This window comes from Hyperoodon ampullatus, assembly GCF_949752795.1.
Source record: "Hyperoodon ampullatus genome assembly, chromosome: 14".
Classification (NCBI taxonomy): Eukaryota; Metazoa; Chordata; class Mammalia; order Artiodactyla; family Ziphiidae; genus Hyperoodon; species Hyperoodon ampullatus.
The window spans coordinates 31574707-31594363 of record NC_136927.1 but is presented as its reverse complement, the minus strand read 5'-3'; the positions used below and the strand labels follow the sequence as shown (position 1 = coordinate 31594363).

The following is a 19657-nucleotide window of genomic DNA, read 5'->3' as shown; positions in this document are numbered from 1 at the left end:
GGACTTGAGGACACGGGGAGGGGGAAGGGTAAACTGGGACGAAGTGAGAGAGTGGCATGGACATATATACACTACCAAATGTAAAATAGATAGCTAGTGGGAAGCAGCCGCATAGCACAGGGAGATCAACTTGGTGCTTTGTGACCACCTAGAGGGGTGGGTAGGGAGGGTGGGAGGGAGACACAAGAGGGAGGAGATATAGGGATATATGTATATGTATAGCTGATTCACTTTGTTATAAAGCAGAAACTAACACACCATTGTAAAGCAATGTTAAAATAAAATAAAATAAAATAAAATACTGAGGTAGGAGGGACAAGATTTTTCCTCACTCATCGGACATTTTTCCTCAGTCATCAAAGAAGTGGTTTAACTGCCAGCAAGTAGAGGTGTAAACCCAATTTTTGGCCAACAGAGCATCTAAAAGACCATCAGAGCATTCGACTTTGCCAAAGGCCACTGCAACCCACCATGTGCTTCTCCCAGCCTGGCCCCTTTCCTCCCACAAACCTGGCTGTGCTATTAAACTTTTAAAGTTCTGGCCCCTCCAGGATCCTAGACCTTTCACGTGAATATTAGCTTAGAAGCAAAATGAAAGTATTGCCCAGTAGGCCATCTCATCATTTCTCCCTCTTTCCCCAAGAGGCTCTGCAGAATGCTCACTCAAGATCCCTCTTTATGCCAGAGAGTGGCTGTCCATAATCCATCGGGGGCCCAATGGCCTCAAAGGGCCCAGGCCCTGGAAAGGTCACCCTGCACTGTTTTGTGTTTCACACATCACAATGCTGGCAGCTATCCTGGCTCGCAAGCTGGCCTCCCAGCTCCAGCCTCCCCTCAATGGCACCAGTCCAGTAGGAAGAGAAATCACTGTGTTTGAGGCCAAAAAACTGATTCGTGGAGTGAATCAACTCAGAGATGCACTCACCTACAGAGACAGAGAATGCAAATGGCATTTCCTAAAAGGCCCAGAGGAAGAACTGTAGGCAGGTGTGATGGTTAACTTTATGTGTCAACTTGGCTAGGCCGTGGTACCCAGATATTTGATCAAACATTATTCTTGACGTTTCTGTGCAGGTATTTGTCTTGATGAGATTAAAATTTAAGACAGGAGACTTCGAATAAAGCAGATCACCCTCCATAATTTGGGTGGGCCTCATCCAATCAGTTGAAGGCCTTAACAGAAAAAGACTGAGCTTCCCCCAAAGAAGAAGAAATTCTGCCAGCACACTGGCAGAATTTTCAGACTCAAATTGCAATTCTTCCCTGGGTCTCCAGCCTGCCAGCCTACCTTGCAGATTTTGGACTTGTCAAGTTCCACAATCACATGAGCCAATTCCTTAAGATAAATCTCTCTAGATAAATACATACATACATACATACGAGAAACACACACATACACACACACTATTGGTTCTGTTTTTCTGGAGAACCTTAATATAGCGGGTCACAAGACTGGATGCAGGTACAAAATCATTCATACACAGTAAGCAAGAACAATGCTGGAGGGAAGCTATCCTAACATACTTTAGCAGGAGAAAAAAGCCTTGTGCACGAAAATGTTCATTTCAGAATGGCTGATAACAAAAAACAAAAACAATGCCAACAACCTAAATACTCAACAACAGGGGAACTGTTAGCAAATCATGACATTGATCTGACCGAATATCAACCAATCGAGATTCATGGCTATGTAGAAACATGGAAAATATCTGACAGTACATGTAAGCTTTGGAACACAGCACAACCTAACCTTAATTCCAGTTCTTCCCACTGGTTTGACAAATCTTAACTAAAGAAACTGGTCTTTCATCCATCAGGTGGGGTTGACACCCACAAACCCCCCAAGGCGGCTCTAAGTATTAGGATACAGAGAATCTGCAGTTTGCCTCATCTGGCCTGTCCCAGATAATCGACAAGGTAATGCTACTAACATGGGCATGCATGTGAATGAGGATGAGAGTAAAAATCAAAGACAAAAACAGGGAAAGTCTCATGAGAAAGAAAAAAAAAAACTCCAATTCAACACATGGACATGCAAAGCTTCGGGCTAGAGGCACAGTGTGCCCCTCCACTGCACCAGGGGGTCTCGGGGTCTTCATTTTACACTTTCATGGGCTGTTTTTGAAGCCAGCCGTGACTAGGGTTGCACTGCACACTACAGAACTCAGGTGAAGAGGTCACTAGTTTATTCGGTATTAACAGTAAGACCAAGCACAGGAATTATTACAAGAGTTACAGTATAACAGCGGCCACAGCTGCCTGCATTCTTTCTTGAAGTGCCAGCACCCGTGCCCAAGGCCCAACACGCAGGGTCCCATTAACTGGACAACAACTCTACAAAGCAGATGCTGTTTTTCTCCTAGGTCTCACGTGAGGCCTGAAGCTCTGGGAGGTGAAGAAACTCGTCCAACCTAGTCCAACCTAAGCCACACAGCTAGTAAATGAGAACCCAGGTTGTCTTGATTCTAAGATCCAAGCTCCTAACTATGCTTTTCTGTTTTATGCCTTCACTTGCACCAAGCCCCTCCTGCAGGTATAAATGCACCACAGCTCGAGTGTTAAGGTGGCGAGTGCAGGCCAGTTACTGCCGTTCACACCCCTGCAAATAAACACAGAAATTACCAGCTGGAGACTATTCTCTAGAATACCCTGCCTCTCTCCTGAGCTTCCTGGGCTAGTGGCAAGTAAGAGATGCAAGCAAAATCCAAGCAACAAAAATGAAAGACACAGACATAAAGCAAGAATTTCAAGGTCTACATCTTGACACCAACTTTGCAATAAGTACCTTCAAATAGTATATATGCTCCCTTTCCCTTAGTTCTCAGGAGTGGAGCAAGCTCATGCTCCTTCTTCTGAAATCAAGATCTGAAAAATGAATGATGCCCCAAACAAACAGAAAACTTGCAGTCTAATTTCACCCAATACTACAGAAAGAGCCAGCCACCCTTCCTCAGAAGCTCAAGCAGAACTTACTTCTCCGGCGACTCCGAGTGGCCCGGGCACTTCTTTCCAGGTGTGCTCCCGTACACGTCGTCCTCATTCTCATCCACATCTTCATCATCGATGCTTTTCACATCAAGCTTCTGGTACCCAAACTCCCCGTTCAAAGACAGAGAATCGATTTTCCATGAGTTGCTGCTCTGACTTCCATTGGAATTTGGCCCAAAAGGGCTTTCAAAGGCCATCATGATATTGACAGAGGAGCGGTCGGAGTTCTCCTCCGAGCTTTCCCCCGCCCCAGGGATCTTCTTAAAAACATCCCCGGAGCTCTGCTCGTCTTCCTCATCATCAAATGAGATGATGTTAGTCACCTTCTTTTTCTTCTTCCTCTCCCTTTTACATTTGGCATCTGGCAAAAGATATGAGATAAGAAAAAGCAGGCAAGATAAAGCAATGATGGAGCCATCCTGCCTCTAGACTGTGGAAAATCTCTACTATTCTACTAAAAAATAAATCTGAGATAAACTCAGATTTCTTTTAACCCTTGGAAAAAAAATTTGTCTACGGGAGACCAAGCAAAATGGATGTGAGCCTCTACCTCTGATGTGAACACATACGCCATAGAGCATATATTACAATCATTCCTTCTAAGCAATCCTTCCAAGCACTTTGATTAAAAGGGTGAATCATTATTGAAATGATTTGTATTATATCAAGTGGAAGTATCTTTGGAAGATACTCTAATGGCTGGGAGATGAGACCAAGAAAATCAGTTTGGGGATTGTAGTCGACTGTTTAACAGCCACAATTCCTCGCAGCCTAGCACGATGCCCCTTTACAGTGGGGCTTTGCTGTCCCCCATCAAGGGTGCTATCTATTTCTCCACCCTCTGGAATCTAGGCTGACTTAGTGCTCTGCTTGTAAGAACAGAATGTGGCAGAAATAACAGTGTGTGAGTTCTAGAGCCTAGGCATTACCCTCATGGAATGCTGCCCTGAAATGGCCATGGAAGAAGCCTGTCTAGCTTACTGGAGGATGGGAGACCGTGTGGGGGGAAACTGAGATGCCCCAGCCAAGAGTCAGCACCAACTCCAGGTGCATGAGTGGGACCATCTTGAATCTTCCAGCTCAGTCACCAGCTGAATGAAGCCCCATGAGGGAGCCCAGGTGAAACCACCAGAAGAACCATCCTGCCGACCCACAGAATCATAAAAAAAATAATAAATTGTGGTTGTTTGTTTTAAGCTACTACATTTTGGAGCTATTTGTTACACAGCAAAGGCTAACTGAAACAGAAGTCAAGACTACCTTGGTGACCAGCACTTAGATGAGCCAGTTTGTTCACCCATCTTAATCATCAACCTTGGGTGTGAGGCACTTTGGAGCCAATTCCAAAAAGTCAAATCCATCTAAACCAAGGTGTGACGTGGTGATGCTTCACCAGTGTGTCCCAACTCTGAGACAGTGTCAAAAGCAGGTTCCCAAAATGGATAGAAAAGATACTCCTTTGGCCAGTTTTTGTTTGTTTGTTTTGGCCATGCTGCATGGCATGCTGGATCCTAGTTCCCCGACCAGGGATCAAACCCGCACCCCCTGCAGTGGAAGCACGGAGTCTTAACTACTGGACTGCCAGGGAAGTCCCAAGATACTCCTTTGGGTATGCAAATTCCAGCATCTCTGGTACACAAAGTTATCAACAGTCCTGTTTCTATGTCATTCGCGTGGGGTCTCTGCTCGAGAAAGAGAGGGCAAGACAGATAAAGCCAGTGTGTACCAAAGACTCCATGGAATTCTGTGTCTTCACCATCGTTAATAATTCCAAAGGGATGACCATGATTACTGCTTTGTTTAAGGGATTTGAGAATACCAGGATTAAGCTCTTACACCCAAAATCTCCAATTTTGCTGTTGCAACATTCTGGATGTCCCAGGAAGTTCAAGGGGTATTGTAAACGTCTCACAAACTTGATCAGAACTGAATCAACTTTCCTTTGCCTCCTCACAGCCTAGAGTCAAAGCTAACCAACTCCTCCCTTCCCCCGGCCTCCACTTAAATGTCATCCCCCCAACGGTATACATTCTCCATAGCACCCTGAGCTGGGCTTTCACCCCATTTATCAGAAGGATAATTAAAGAAATGAATGGATGAAGGAATAAAGGAATGAAGATCAACTTCCCCTGGCTTCACGTGACCATCACACCCTCCCTTTCAGTTTGCTCTGACTGAGCTGTTGGCTTGGTTCCCCTATCATCTTCACATCTCAGGAAGGCTCTCAGATCCCTTTCCAAGTGCATAAGGGTAAGAAAGATAAACACATGGGGACTTCCCTGGTGGTCCAGTGGTTAGGACTCCGTGCTTTCACTGCAGGGGGCACAGGTTCAATCCCTGGTCAGGGAACTAAGACCCTGCATGCCACACAGTGTAGCCAAAAATAAATAAATAAATAAATAAGATAAACACAAACATGAACTGAAAATACGAGTGCATCAGATTTCACTCCCCCTGGTGCTTTCAGCTGTGACACAATCTGTCACCCTCACCCGACTCTCCGTCCTCCCCCGTTCTCGCTCACCGGCACTGACGTGCTTGGACACGACGGGCAGGGGGTCGGTCTCCTGCTCAGGCCTGATGAGGATGGAGACGGCCGAGGATGCCGTGATCTCCCTGAAAAGGCTGCTCACTCCTTGCGTGGATTCCTTCAGCAAGGAGGTCACATTCTGCGTGGATTCCTTCAAGAGGTCCGAGACGGTGGGAGCAAACTTACTCTGCCCGTTTAAATCCTTGTTGTCAATGTTAATCGCGAAGAGTATGGAGTTCAGACCTGCCCCCAAAACGGGAAAAGCCTGGTGTGTCTGCTGTTCAACAGTCACACTCCAACCCAATCAACAAGCTGCAGACGTTAGAGTACACAAGAGGGTACACACTCGTCTCAAATGGTGATAAAAACCACCCACAAAACTGGGGTCAGGAGATACCCGCTATCACGGGAGTTGAGTCTTTCCAAATTCTCTCCCTATCTCTCCCTATCCGTCAGGAAGACAAAGGCAAATAAGAAGTCAACTGTGGGGAGGTTAAGGAGAAAGTTCTGGGGTCGGACTGCCTGGGTTGAATCCCAGCACTGCCACTTACATGCTCTGAGACCTTGGGTCAAGCCATTCGTGACCTCTGAGCTTCAGTTTCCTTATCTATAATAGGGGGACAGCAGCATCCCTTACAGAGTATTAAAGACCATCACCCATCGAAAACAGCTCAGTAAGCAATCAAAAAATGTGTACCAATATCATTACCATTATCACTTTAGGCAAAAACTTGCCCTGGTCTCCTATGGCCCACACAGGACATCATGGTCACCTGACTTTTCCTCATCCATGGACAAGTCTAACATAACTCTCAGTAGGTGGGACTCAGTGTAAACTTTGAGGGAAGAGAGAAAAAGGAGGCAACAAAGGATGTGGAAGAAAGAAGCAAGTTACCCACTTTACCCTTTGAGTGACAGTCAAATGTTAAACAATTTAACAATTCATCAACTAGCATCATGCAGGGCTTTCATGGTAACAATCATGTACTTGACTCTTTCTCACATCTCATTCCCTCACAGCCCTATACAGGTGACTGCCATGCTATCAGGATTCCCACGTCACAGAAGAGAAAAGTAAAGGTAAAAAAGTTCACAGGATCTGCCCCAGGCCACCTGCCAGACAGGGGCGGAGCCAGGCTTCAAAGGCAGGTCTCCTCCCCCGGTTCCCTGGGTCTTTATATTACACTTGCAAAGCCACGGCCAAAACCCCTCAACCCCATGCTTTCCCAGCCCGGGTATCAAATTCTGGATAAATGGACTCAATTGCTTATCACCACTAAAGGAAGGACAGCGGCAAGTGACTCATTATTAATTCGGTGAGGACAGGGAAAACCAGAGTCTCCCCTGGAGTTATAAATTCACTCCCAGGCAGCCTCTTCTGCTCACCAAGCTTCACAGGAGCCCCCGCCCTTGGCCCTGGCCAGGCTTACCAGCTGCCATGGTAGGAAGCATGCTAGACCTTTCTTCATCCATCACAAAAGCCCAGTCTTCATAAAAAGTGCTGCAAATTGGAAAACAGAGGGGACAAACTCTGAACAGTGGTTCTCAGCATCTGTCAGCCAAACAATTCCCACATATGGCTCCCTGGAAAATCCATGCCTGGTTATCCCAGAGTGTATATACGAGGTCTCTGCTGGGCTGAGGCTTCTGGTTATAAACAAAGGATTGAGCGCATATATCCTACAACTTCCTCACTGGTCCCCTGAGATCTTTAGAGTCCCCTGAGCTTGAAAGTACTGAGATAGGCATGAGATGTACACGTGGTATTTCTGAAGCAGAAAAGGAGAAGGGGACAAACAGAGGGGTGACTTCCACTCAAGCTATGTCTCTAAGAGACAGACAGGAAATCCAAGCCGGCCCACAGGGCCCCTCTGATTGGGTTGATACAAGAAGAGACAATTTCAGTAAGAAATTATAGTTCCATGGCTCCATCAACCAGGGCATTTGTATATAACACCAGCTTGGGCTGCAGCCCAAAAGCCCAAGTTACCCCTGGAAAGGGCTGGGAAGCTAAAAAGGCCCACAGATCTAAACAGCAGTGGGGGAGGAGGGGGACAGAAAGGCCTACAGGTCAGTCCATTGTTCAAGGTCATTCAGCAATAAATGGTACAGCCAGGGCTCCAAAGCAGGTCTCCCAGCCTCATTCCCCAGGTCTTTATCCGACCCCCTGTTAAGCAATAACAAGCAAATACCCTCACCCCCCAGACTTCCCCGCCAGGTCAGAGAACTCTAAACTAACGGAGTCAAAACCCAATTTCACTGAAGCACAGTCAGTGACGGGTGACCTGGAGTTCAGCAAGAGACCAGATACATAACTGCTGAAGCGACTGAATACAACTAACAGAAAGAGAAAAGAAACACATCATTTTCAACATACCCAACCTGGCAAAAATGTCAGTGGAAGCACAGACTACATGTTCAAGCTGGCACTGCAACTAGACCTCTGATTCCCAAATTTGTGATTCTTTACACATTGGAGCCAGTTTTCATGCATGTAAATGAATTTAGTTTTCCCACATCAAGTTAGAGTGGCTAGTGATTCAGGTAAGTTCAACTTGGATTCTTAACAGCTGATTCATTTCAACTGCTCACTGTTACATTCAACCTTGACAATGAGAGCACAACTCTGAACTACAGCTGTCCCTTGGTATCCATGGGGATTGGTTCCAGGACCCACTTTGGATACCAAAATCTGCAGATGCTTCTATAAAATAGTGTAGTACAATTGGCTCTCCAAATCTGCAGATTCTGCATCCATGGATTCCACCAACCACAGATCTTAAACACGGTACTCAATCTACAGTTGGCTGAGACCACAGATGCAGAACCTGGGGATAGAGAGGGCAGACTGCACTTGTAAATGATCTGCTGGAAAGAGCTTCACAAAAAAAAAAAAAAAAAAAACTATTATAAGAAACGTGTATGTTCTCCTTAATGAAAGCTGGTTAATGCTCAGATGTACACACAGACATTCACAGCCTCCCAACTCAGACCCTAAGCAGCACACAGGTACAGCTGATGCCAGTCGTTCTGGCCCTCATCCCTACCATTTCATATCCACAGGGTCTGAACACACAACTGGACAAGGTACCACAAGCAACATCAATAGGAGAACTTCAAGGGTATCTTTAACAGCCTTAGTGAACAATCCCAGAATACCTAACAAACTACGGGTAGAGAGGTGACCACAAGCAACAGAAGAAACAGAAGAGGAGACTTGAGCCAGGGAATGCACAGCAAGATATGAAATCACGGAAATGCATCACAGCACTAAGGAAATGTCAGCTTAATGAATTAACTGACATTTCAATGTTGAGGATCTGGGCTGATGTGGAAGTTATTCAAGGGACCAGGGCAGAATTGATCACTGTCCCTTTGCATCATCAGGTGACACAAAACAACATGTCTAGCTCACTCTTCTCACAGGGAAAATAACAGTGAGAGAAAGAGAGAGAGAGAGAGAGAGAGAAACAGACAGGGAGAGGAGAAAGAGGTCACAAACACCAGCATACAAGCAAAATGACAGAAAAAATACCAACATGTTAGCAGAGTTATGTCTGTGTAATTTATGAGTGATTTAAGTTTTGTCCCAGAGGGTTCTACAGCATCATCAAATGTTTCTGAAGGGAAGATGGCTGACTGTACTATCGCTGATGCATATTCAGTGCCGTCTCCCCATGGCTGTGGGATAACCATACCTCACCCACCCTGCTGAGCTTGCCTGTGGCCGTGTAACTTGCTGGCCAATGAAATATGAGTGGGAGTGAGCATCACGGCGGGCAGAGGCTTTAAGAGCCAGAGCTTCGCTCAGCCACATCCCCTTGTCCTGCCTTGGCAATCAGGAAAGCATATGTAGAGACGGAGCCTCTGTCAGCCTGGGTCCCTGAGATGAGACCTCCCACCCATGACAGACATGCAGCAGGGGGAAGAAATGAACTCGGCTGTCTCAAGCCAATGAGTTTTACACGATGCTTGTTATGGCAGCATAACCTGGCCTATACTAACTGACAGAGTGAACTTTATGGTGAAGAAAAAAAGAAAACAAAATAAAACAAGATGTTGTTTTATAATAACAAATGACTTCTCTCCCCAACTTAAAACTTCCCTATTTCTTTCCATCAGTTTGGGGTTGATTAACCTCAAAAAAAACCAGAAGGAGCTGTACAGTACGCAGCACGCAAGGTGAGACACAACATGAAACTGGGCACTGAACACCCAACATCTAAAGAGAAAGAAATTCTGAATCTGAAAGAAACCCAGATTAAAATTCCAGCAAGTGGGGCACAGGCTGTGTCCTAAGACAACAGCTCTCTCCACACCCCAGGCCTTAATAATAACAAGGATCTATTGAGAGCTTGCTGCATGCAGCTGTCATGTGGAGGGAGCCCTTTACAGGCATCCTCATTTAGTCTCTGGTCGACTGTCCCCACAGCACAGCTGGACAAGCTGGGGCTGGAAGAGGGGAACCCAGCTGCACCAGATGCAGGCGGGCAGATACTACGATGGTCACCCCTCGGCGCACCCCCTCCCTGAGCCCCTCTGGGGTACCTGAGCCTGCTGTGGTCGGCCAGGAGCATGTGCAGGTAGCGCTCCAGGGAGTGTTCGTTGAGGGCGCAGCGCAGCCAGGCGCGGCCGCGGCCCACGTCCGAGGCGATGTGGCGCAAGGCGTAGAAGCGCTGCAGCTCATGCTTGCTGAGGACCTCCTTCACATAGAACCAGAACACGGGCTCTGTGGAGACAGTGGGACCGCGCTGTGGGACGTGCATCGTTTGAAGAAGAACACCCTTGGGCAGTTTTTGGTTTTGTTTTTTTTAATTGAAGTATAGTTGATTTACCATAATGGAGAAGAATATTAAGAAAAAAAAAAGAATTGTATATATGTCCATGGGAAGTTTTGAGGGTTGTAAAAGAGTTACTTCTTAGCACCAAAAAGGAAGATACCCGAGAGTATATTGAAAATAAAAATGAACCCCCCATCCACCATCCAGAGATGACCAACATTAACATTTTCAAGTCAGTCTTTTTGCCTGCACTTTGCTTTTTTATACAAAATTGACATCTGTGATAGCTGAATTATGACCCCCAAAGATAACCATATCCTACTCCATGGAACCTGTGCATGTTACCTTTTACGGCAAGAGACTTTGCAGGTGTGACAGGTCATGTCATTACAGCGGAATGACCCCTGTAAGGATCTTGAAACGGGGAGATTATCCTGGGTAGTCTCTGGGGGCCTGACATAATCACAAGTGTCTTTAAAAGAGTAAGGGGGAAGAAGAGCTGATGCAGAAGAGAAGGCAGTGCCATGACCAGGAAAGCATAGCCTGGAGTGATGCGGCCACAGCCAAGGAATGCCAGAAGCCACCAGAAGCCGGAAGAGGCAAGGAACAGATCCTGCCCTGGAGCCTCCAGAAGGAACCAGCCCTGCCATCACCTTGACTTTAGCCCAGTGAAACATACTTTGGACTTCTGCCCTCTATAAGAAAATTAGTTTGTGCTGTTTTAAGCCACAAACTTTGTGGTAATTTGTTAGAGCAGCCATAAGAAATTAATACACCATCACATTGTGTGTTGTATATGTATATGGATGCATGTGTGTATATATAAATACACACACATGTAGCTTTGTATCCTGACTTGTTTCTTTTCTTGTCTAGATCATGAACATTTTCCTGTAGCATGTAAAGATCTCTGAGAACATGATTTTTGATAGCTCCGCAGTTAAACACAATTTATTTCAGGACTGCTGGGAACATAATATAATGCCAATTTTCCCTGTATAATGCTTTGAACATCCCTGTACATAACTCACTGTCCTTGTTTCTAGTTCCTTAGGGGAGATTTCCATAGGTCTGAACAGATTTAAGGCTTTAAGGAAAGCTAAGAAGTTTGTTTTTATCCATAAAATAGCCATCGTGTCGCCTCACATCCTGCTTTTCTTGTCCACATGCACACAGATGATTTTCATAGGGGTCATTCTAGTGTGTACCTAATTTTGTAATCAACCTTCTTTACTTAAGGACAGTTCAGTGCTGCCAATAATAACGGCAACAACAGCGAGAGCCGCTACTACTTATTGAGCATTACCTACGTGCCAGCCATTGCACCCAACACTTTCCATCCGACCTCAGTCCCCACAACCACCAACGCCATCTCCATGTCAAAGACAAGGCTGAGGCCCAGACAAGTGCAGTAACTGGCCCAGTGACACACGGTTATAAGTGGTACCGCAGAAAGGGACCTCAGAGCTGTCTCCCTGCAAAGCACTTCATCACACTGCCTTGCAAAGTGAGGGGCGCTCATGTTCACACCTGCTCGATATCCCGACGGGGAAACTGCTGAGTCTCTGCTGCCAGACGAGGATTCTAATCCAGTAGCTAAACAGGCTCAGACCCCTCTGAGAAGGTGACAAGAGCTCTGAACCTTCCTTCCAGAAGGATGTGAATACACACATCTCCATAAACTGGAGAGCAAGTTAATAAGCTCACTCTAAGACTGCAGTTCAGCTCAAGTAGCACAGGCTGCATTCTTCCCAGTAGCCACAAGCTGGGCGAGGCTATGGGCCCCCAGGTAGACAAGAAGGACTCGTTCCTAACAAGCTTCCCGTCTAGCAGGCAGGACAACAGGTGAGGAGGTCTTCAGCGGAAGGACCCTGGGCAGGTCCCCTCAACCATGCTAAGCTTCAGACTCCTCTCCCTTAAAGTAAGCCCCAAAGTGCAGAATCACCTAGGGTTACTGGGGTAACTGGAGAAAAGGGGGGTAGAACACTGAGCATGATGACCAACCACTGTTTGCTGAATAATTATCCTCTTATCCAAGAGCATTCATATTGTTTCCTCTTTTCCTTTTTCTGTTAACAGCATCTAAATGTGTATGTACTTACGAGTATGTGTATGCATCTGTGTATCAAGTCAACCTCTGAGATCATTTAGAATAAACATCTCAGGAACAGACTGGTAAAACCACCAGCAGGGCAGTTTACTCAGAATACCTTCTGTCTCAATCCCTAAAACCCAAACTAATCCCCTCCTGAAACCCATTAGATCAGCCCAAACCGCACAAGTGCAAACAGCCTTCTTTCTACTGGAAGCCTCTCTCAGAATTTGGTGAGAGTACCACTCTGGGCCAGCCGGCTGACCAGCCAAAAACTTGTTTTGTAACCCACCAGACAACCATCAGTACATCCATCACGATTCCAATCAAGTGACTCTCACCTGCACTGTCTTTCCTGAAAACTACAGTCACCTCCCTCTGACCCTGAGTACACATGAAACGCCTCCAAGTGTGTTTTCACCTTAGAATTTCGCAGATTGCGAACCGATACAGAATCCTTCTAAAGCTTGCCTGAGTGATGCTATTGATGATCATTATTATCCCAGCAGGGCTCCGCTTCCACTGCCAGAATTAATGTGGTCTATTTAAAGCGCAGCTCACCTGCCACTTAACACTTGCAGTGTCCATAATTTAATTTGGGAATATACACTTATCTCTTGTTGCTTTAAACCAGAGGCTGATTCCAAAAGTGGGTGAGGGCTTCTGGTTCCCCCAACTCCTTAAAGCCATCCGCCGACAAGAACAAGAGCCAAGAAGGGGGCACTGAGGTGAGCTACCTAGAGGCACCTGCTGACAGAGGATGATGAAAGCACGCGGCCTTTGGCAAAGCTTCTAATGGGCCTCAACTTTAATCGATGCCAAGAATTCAAGAACGCATACTTTGGAGGGCAAAATCCCTGGCGCGAATTCTACTTCAGGCATTGCGTGACCTTCGGCAACATAGTTTGTCCTTCATTTTCCTCATCTGTAAAATGGAGAGAACTACCTGCCTTTGAGGTTTGCTAAGAGGGAAAAAAAATGAGACAATAAAGCATGCATATGAAGTGTTTAGTACCAAGGCAGGCAAACGGCATCCCTTTCCCTTTCTTCTGGCAGCTGCGCCCCTCTTTCCTAGGGGAACCGTGTTCCATTTGGTTCCCTGTGAAGTTGCTTTTAGCACTACCAAACTCTCCCTCCCACAGGGGTGGGCAGGTAACCCAAGCTGGTCAACCACCTGGCCACAGCAGGGCGGGCGCCTCAACTTGCCTCACTCAGCACCCCCTCATCCTGGTCCTGTTTGATATTTTGTGCAACTTTTGCGTGACCTTTGCGTGATGGATTTTTTTCTGTATTAATTTTGATTTTTTAAAAATATTGCATGAAAATATTATTTATCTTGATCGCTGAGCTTTTGGTGTTCCCTTAAATTCTGTGGCTGAAGTGAGTGCTTCACTGTCCTCACCCTGGACCACGGGGCCCTCCCCACAACTTCTGCCTGAAATGCTAGAAGAGAAGCCTTGTCTCCCTCCAGAACTGAAGTCAGCAAACAAAGGCCCAAGGGCCAAATTCAGCAACCTCACCCCTCTTTTTGTAAATAAAGTTTTTGTGTTTTTTTAAATTTATTTTTGGCTGTGTTGGGTCTTCGTTGCTGCATGGCCTTTCTCTAGTTGCGGCGAGCGGGGGCTTCTCATGGCAGTGGCTTCTCTTATTGTGGAGCATGGGCTCTAGGCACACGGGCTCCAGCTGTGTGGCACGCAGGCTCAGCAGTTGTGGCTCGCGGGCTCTAGAGCGCAGGCTCAGTCTTTGTGGCGCACGGGCTTAGTTGCTCCATGGCACGTGGGATCTTCCCGGACCAGGGCTAGGACCCGTGTCCCCTGCATTGTCAGGCAGATACTTAACCACTGTGCCACCAGGGAAGCCCTGTAAATAAAGTTTTACTGGAACACAGTCACGTCCATTTGTTTACAAGTCATGTGTGGCTGCTTTCCTGCTACAAAGGCAAAGCTGGGACGTTGCTACAGAAACTTATGGCCCACAAAACCTAAAATACTTACTATCTGATCCCTTAAGGAAGTTTGCCAACTGCCGTTCTAGAAGTAGGAGCTATAACTGTCGTGTAAATCTGGCGCTTCCTGGGTCCATTTCCCCTATCAGGTAGAGTGGCCCACCTGGGAAAGAAGCCAACCCACAGAGAAGCGGAGCTGGGAGAGACCAAGGGACAGATGTAGGGGATGCTACTCCACTGGATCCAGCTCAACCCCTAGTTTTCTTGGTTACTTCAGTCAGTAAGTGCCCTGTGGCTGTCACCTGCAACCAGAAGAAGCCTAATGCAGGGAGCTAGGGCAGGTTCTTCAACCATCTGACAATCATTTGGGGGACCGAGAACATGGCAGGCCCTGAGCAATGCCTGCACACATTCAAGGGGTGATGGCATCCCTCAAAAATAAACACTCTCTCCGCCCCGGGTCGCCGCAGCCTCCGCCGCTTTCGGGCCTAGCAGCCTGAAGGGAAAAAAAGAAAAAGATTAAAAAAAAAAACCCGAAAACGCTTTAAAATCTTAAAAAAAGAAAGAAAGAAAAAAAAAAAAGCGAATCCTCCTCGGAGAAACCGCGGGGAAGTCACTTTTGCACGCTTCCGGCCTGCCCGACGCCGACGCCACCGCCGCCGCCACCGCCACCGCCGCCGCACCTGGGCGTTCGTCGGTCCCCGTCCGTCGGTCCGGTGGTGAGCCGCTCGCGCGCCCGCGTCCACGCGCCTCAGCCCGCCGCTCGGCCGCACCGCGTGGCAGCCCCGCGCCCGCCGCCCTCGCCCCCCGCGTCCGCGCTGCCCTTCGCCGGCCCGACGTGGGAGGCGGTTGTGCGCTCCGGCCTCGCGGGGCTTGCCGAGTCGGTACCGACAAATATTTGGTTTCCCTCTTCCCCGGGTTGCTGTAATCTTAAACCGCCGGGAGCCCGAGGCCTATATTTATAGAGAAACGCACGTTCCGGAGGCCGCCGTGGGCACCACTGGGTTGCCTCGGGAAGAATTTTTGTAATTTGGAGGACAGTCCCCGTTTTCATTGTTTTCATTTTTTGAAATTGGGAGCTTCCAGACCAGGACAGCTGAAAATTAACAAACTCCCAGGGAGGGCCATATTGTTTTTGAGAGCCTTTTGTCTGTGGTTGGGCAGTCTCGTCCGAGCCGTCCCCGCACTCCTCTCCGGCCCTCGGAGCCGACTCCAGCTTCTCTGAGCTTCACTGCCACCTGTGGGCCGCGGCTCGGAGCGGAGCCCCTTTTGTCCTGTGTGGCCCCCCCTAAGAAGTCCTCCTGGCGGGGCTCGGGGTACTGGGGGCTGGGGAGATGAACGCTGCGGCCAGCAGCTACCCCATGGCCTCCCTGTACGTGGGTGACCTGCACTCGGACGTCACCGAGGCCATGCTGTACGAAAAGTTCAGTCCTGCGGGGCCTGTGCTGTCCATCCGGGTCTGCCGCGACATGATCACCCGCCGCTCCCTGGGTTATGCCTACGTCAACTTCCAGCAGCCGGCTGACGCTGAGCGGGCCTTGGATACCATGAACTTTGATGTGATTAAGGGAAAGCCAATCCGAATCATGTGGTCTCAGAGGGATCCCTCTTTGAGAAAATCTGGCGTGGGAAATGTCTTCATCAAGAACCTGGACAAATCTATAGATAGCAAGGCACTTTATGATACTTTTTCTGCTTTTGGAAACATTCTGTCCTGCAAGGTGGTGTGTGATGAGAACGGCTCTAAGGGTTATGCCTTTGTCCACTTCGAGACCCAGGAGGCTGCCGACAAGGCCATCGAGAAGATGAATGGCATGCTCCTCAATGACCGCAAAGTGTTTGTGGGCAGATTCAAGTCTCGAAAAGAGCGGGAAGCTGAGCTTGGAGCCAAAGCTAAGGAATTTACCAACGTTTATATCAAAAACTTCGGGGAAGAGGTGGATGATGAGAGTCTGAAAGAGCTATTCAGCCAGTTTGGTAAGACTCTAAGTGTCAAGGTGATGAGAGATCCCAGTGGGAAATCCAAAGGCTTTGGCTTTGTGAGTTACGAAAAACACGAGGATGCCAATAAGGCCGTGGAGGAGATGAATGGAAAAGAAATCAGTGGGAAAGTCATTTTCGTCGGCCGTGCACAGAAGAAAGTGGAACGGCAGGCCGAGTTAAAGCGAAAATTTGAACAGCTGAAACAGGAGAGAATTAGTCGGTATCAGGGGGTGAACCTCTACATTAAGAACTTGGATGACACCATTGATGATGAGAAGTTAAGGAAAGAGTTTTCTCCTTTTGGATCAATCACCAGTGCTAAGGTGATGCTGGAGGATGGGAGAAGCAAAGGGTTTGGTTTTGTCTGCTTCTCATCCCCTGAAGAGGCAACCAAAGCAGTCACGGAGATGAACGGACGCATCGTGGGCTCCAAGCCACTGTATGTTGCCCTGGCCCAGAGAAAAGAAGAGAGAAAGGCTCACCTGACCAACCAGTATATGCAGCGGGTGGCCGGGATGAGAGCGCTCCCCGCCAATGCCATCTTAAATCAGTTCCAGCCTGCAGCTGGGGGCTACTTTGTGCTAGCAGTTCCACAGGCTCAGGGAAGACCTCCATATTACACACCTAACCAGTTAGCACAGATGAGGCCTAATCCACGCTGGCAGCAAGGTGGGAGACCTCAAGGCTTCCAAGGAATGCCAAGTGCTATACGCCAGTCTGGGCCTCGTCCAGCTCTTCGCCATCTGGCTCCAACTGGTAATGCTCCGGCCTCTCGTGGCCTCCCTACTACCGCTCAGAGAGTCGGGTCTGAGTGCCCGGACCGCTTGGCTATGGACTTTGGTGGGGCTGGTGCTGCCCAGCAAGGGCTGACTGACAGCTGCCAGTCTGGAGGTGTTCCCACAGCTGTGCAGAGCCTAGCGCCTCGTGCCACTGTTGCTGCCGCTGCTCCTCGGGCTGTTGGACCTTACAAGTACGCCTCCAGTGTCCGCAGCCCTCACCCCGCCATCCAGCCCCTGCAGGCACCCCAGCCTGCGGTCCACGTGCAGGGGCAGGAGCCGCTGACCGCCTCCATGCTGGCCACAGCACCCCCGCAGGAACAGAAACAGATGCTGGGTGAACGTTTGTTCCCGCTCATCCAGACGATGCACTCAAACCTGGCTGGGAAGATTACGGGGATGCTGCTGGAGATTGACAACTCAGAGCTGCTGCACATGCTGGAGTCCCCCGAGTCTCTCCGCTCCAAGGTGGATGAAGCTGTGGCAGCCCTGCAGGCTCATCATGCCAAGAAAGAAGCTGCCCAGAAGGTGGGCGCTGTTGCTGCTGCTACCTCTTAGACAAGGACAAACCGATTCAAAAGCCAAATAAACCCTCATGGAATTCAGCTCAAGGTTTGAAGACATCCTAGCTTGTCCTATGGACCTCAACACCAAGAACCACAAATTGCAAAGTTCATAGGTCATTTCGTATCAAAAGGTCAATTATGAAGCACCTAGAATTTTTCAATTAAAAGAATATATTCTCTGGGTTCTGATATGGCCCAAACAGTGTTAACTTTTTTTTTTCTATTGTGAGTTTTGATTCCCCCCCCCCAGAAACTGGTTTTATTTGATGTACCCAAGTCTTAAGTTTCTCAATAAAGAAAAAATCTCCATAAAAATAAAAAATAAATAAATAAATAAATAAACACACATACAAAAGCACTGCTCAACAATAAACAGAAAACCCAACTACAAGGAGCTAGGCTCCTTGTAAACAAAGAAAGGCTTATTTTTCTTAATTACTTAGTCTGGAGGTAGACAGCTGGTTCAAAGGCTCTGTCACGGGCAGAATCTCTACCCTCTACCCTCGCTGTCTCAGAGGACTGTCAACACTCTGGGCCTCACATTCACAACTGGAGCAGAAGAAAGAGGTTAAGATACAAGTCAGTTCTTGGGAATTCCATGGTTGTCCAGCGGTTAGGACTCTGCGCTTCCACTGCAGGGGGCACGGGTTCGATCCCTGGTCGGGGAACTAAGATCCCGCATGCCGCAGTGCAGTCAAAAATAAATAAACAATTAAAAAAAAAAAAGATAAAGCCAGCTCTATCACTCCCTTTTTTCAGGCAAGGATAAGTTACCCCAGAAAAGCACAAGGGAGTGGAGAACATGTCAAGACTGGCTAAATCACTCATGAGCCATGACCTAGAGAAGGACATCCCACAGCTGCAAGCAAAATCAGGGTTCTGTTAAGCCAAAGAAGAAAAGGGGAAAGGATTCTAGGCAGTAAGCTAACAGAATCAGCCATACATCGTATCAACCATTCCAGGAACAAAAGGCAAAACCAAGTGCTTCCTTATTCCAGCCTGAGACCTGGGTGAGCAGAGGTGCCCCCAAATCCCAGTCACACCCCAATCTGCATGAGCCCGACTACAAGACACAAATGCAGTGGCAAAGCAGAGTTTCCAATGAGGGGCTGTGGCTCTGTCACGTGGCCATCGCCCAACCAGCTACAAGACGCCTCCTGGAACTAGAACACAGGGGCTGTGCTTTAACCATGAAGAACACATAATTAAGACTTGTATGAAGTATGTAAATTGGGACCTTTTTTTTTTTTTTGCTTTCTTCAATTGCAGTAAAACATACATAATAAAATTTACCACTTTAACCATTTTTCAGTGTATAATTCAGCGACATGAAGTACATTCACAAGGTCGTGCAACTATCACCACTATCCATTTCCAGAAATTTTTCATCATCCCAAACAGAAACTTCATACCCATTAAACACGAATCCCCCCCATCCTCCCCTCCCACACCCCCTGGTAACCTCTGTTCCACATACTTTCTGTCTCTACAAATTTGACTATTCTAGAGTCTACGTATAAGTGGAATCACACAACACGTGAACTTTCGTGACTGGCTAATTTCACTTAGCATGTTTTTAAGGTTCATCCATGTTATAGTAGGTAGCAGTACTTCATTTCTCTCTATGGCTGAATAATATTCCATTATATATAGTATATACCACACTTTGTTATCCATTCATCTGCTGATAGACATTTGAGTTGTTTCTACCTTCTGGCTCTTGTGAATAATGCTGCTATGAATATTTGTGTGCAAGTATCTGAGTCTCTGCTTTCAATTTTTTTAGGTATGCATCTAGGAGTGGAATTGCTGGATCGTTTGTTAATTCTATGTTTAACTATTTGAAAAACCATCAAATTATTTTCCACAGCAGCTGTATCATTTTACATTGATACTTTTTTTTAGTAAAGATGGAATTGTCTTTATTTCGCTGCAACTGAAATTAACTCTGCTATTAAGTTTCCTTTCAGTTAGTTTTTAAACTCCCTTCACTCAG

At 47.3% G+C, this 19657-nt stretch overlaps 2 protein-coding genes across 2 annotated transcripts in view; one reads left to right on the top strand and one right to left on the bottom strand.

Annotated features, from left to right (window-relative positions):
• Positions 1–19657, bottom strand: part of SNX29 (sorting nexin 29) — a gene marked incomplete at both ends in the record, with an annotated part of 539882 nt that overhangs the window by 477908 nt on the left and 42317 nt on the right. The window contains 4 exon segments of the mRNA XM_079720019.1: positions 2974–3349; positions 5513–5761; positions 6949–7019; positions 10067–10247. Of these exon segments, the coding sequence (XP_079576145.1) occupies positions 2974–3349; positions 5513–5761; positions 6949–7019; positions 10067–10247 (877 nt within the window).
• On the top strand, positions 15671–17653 carry LOC307063576 (polyadenylate-binding protein 4-like; the record flags this gene model as incomplete). The annotated part of the gene is made up of 2 exons (XM_079719788.1): positions 15671–17075; positions 17211–17653. 2 exons carry the CDS (start codon positions 15671–15673, stop codon positions 17651–17653), a joined length of 1848 nt encoding a protein of 615 aa, XP_079575914.1.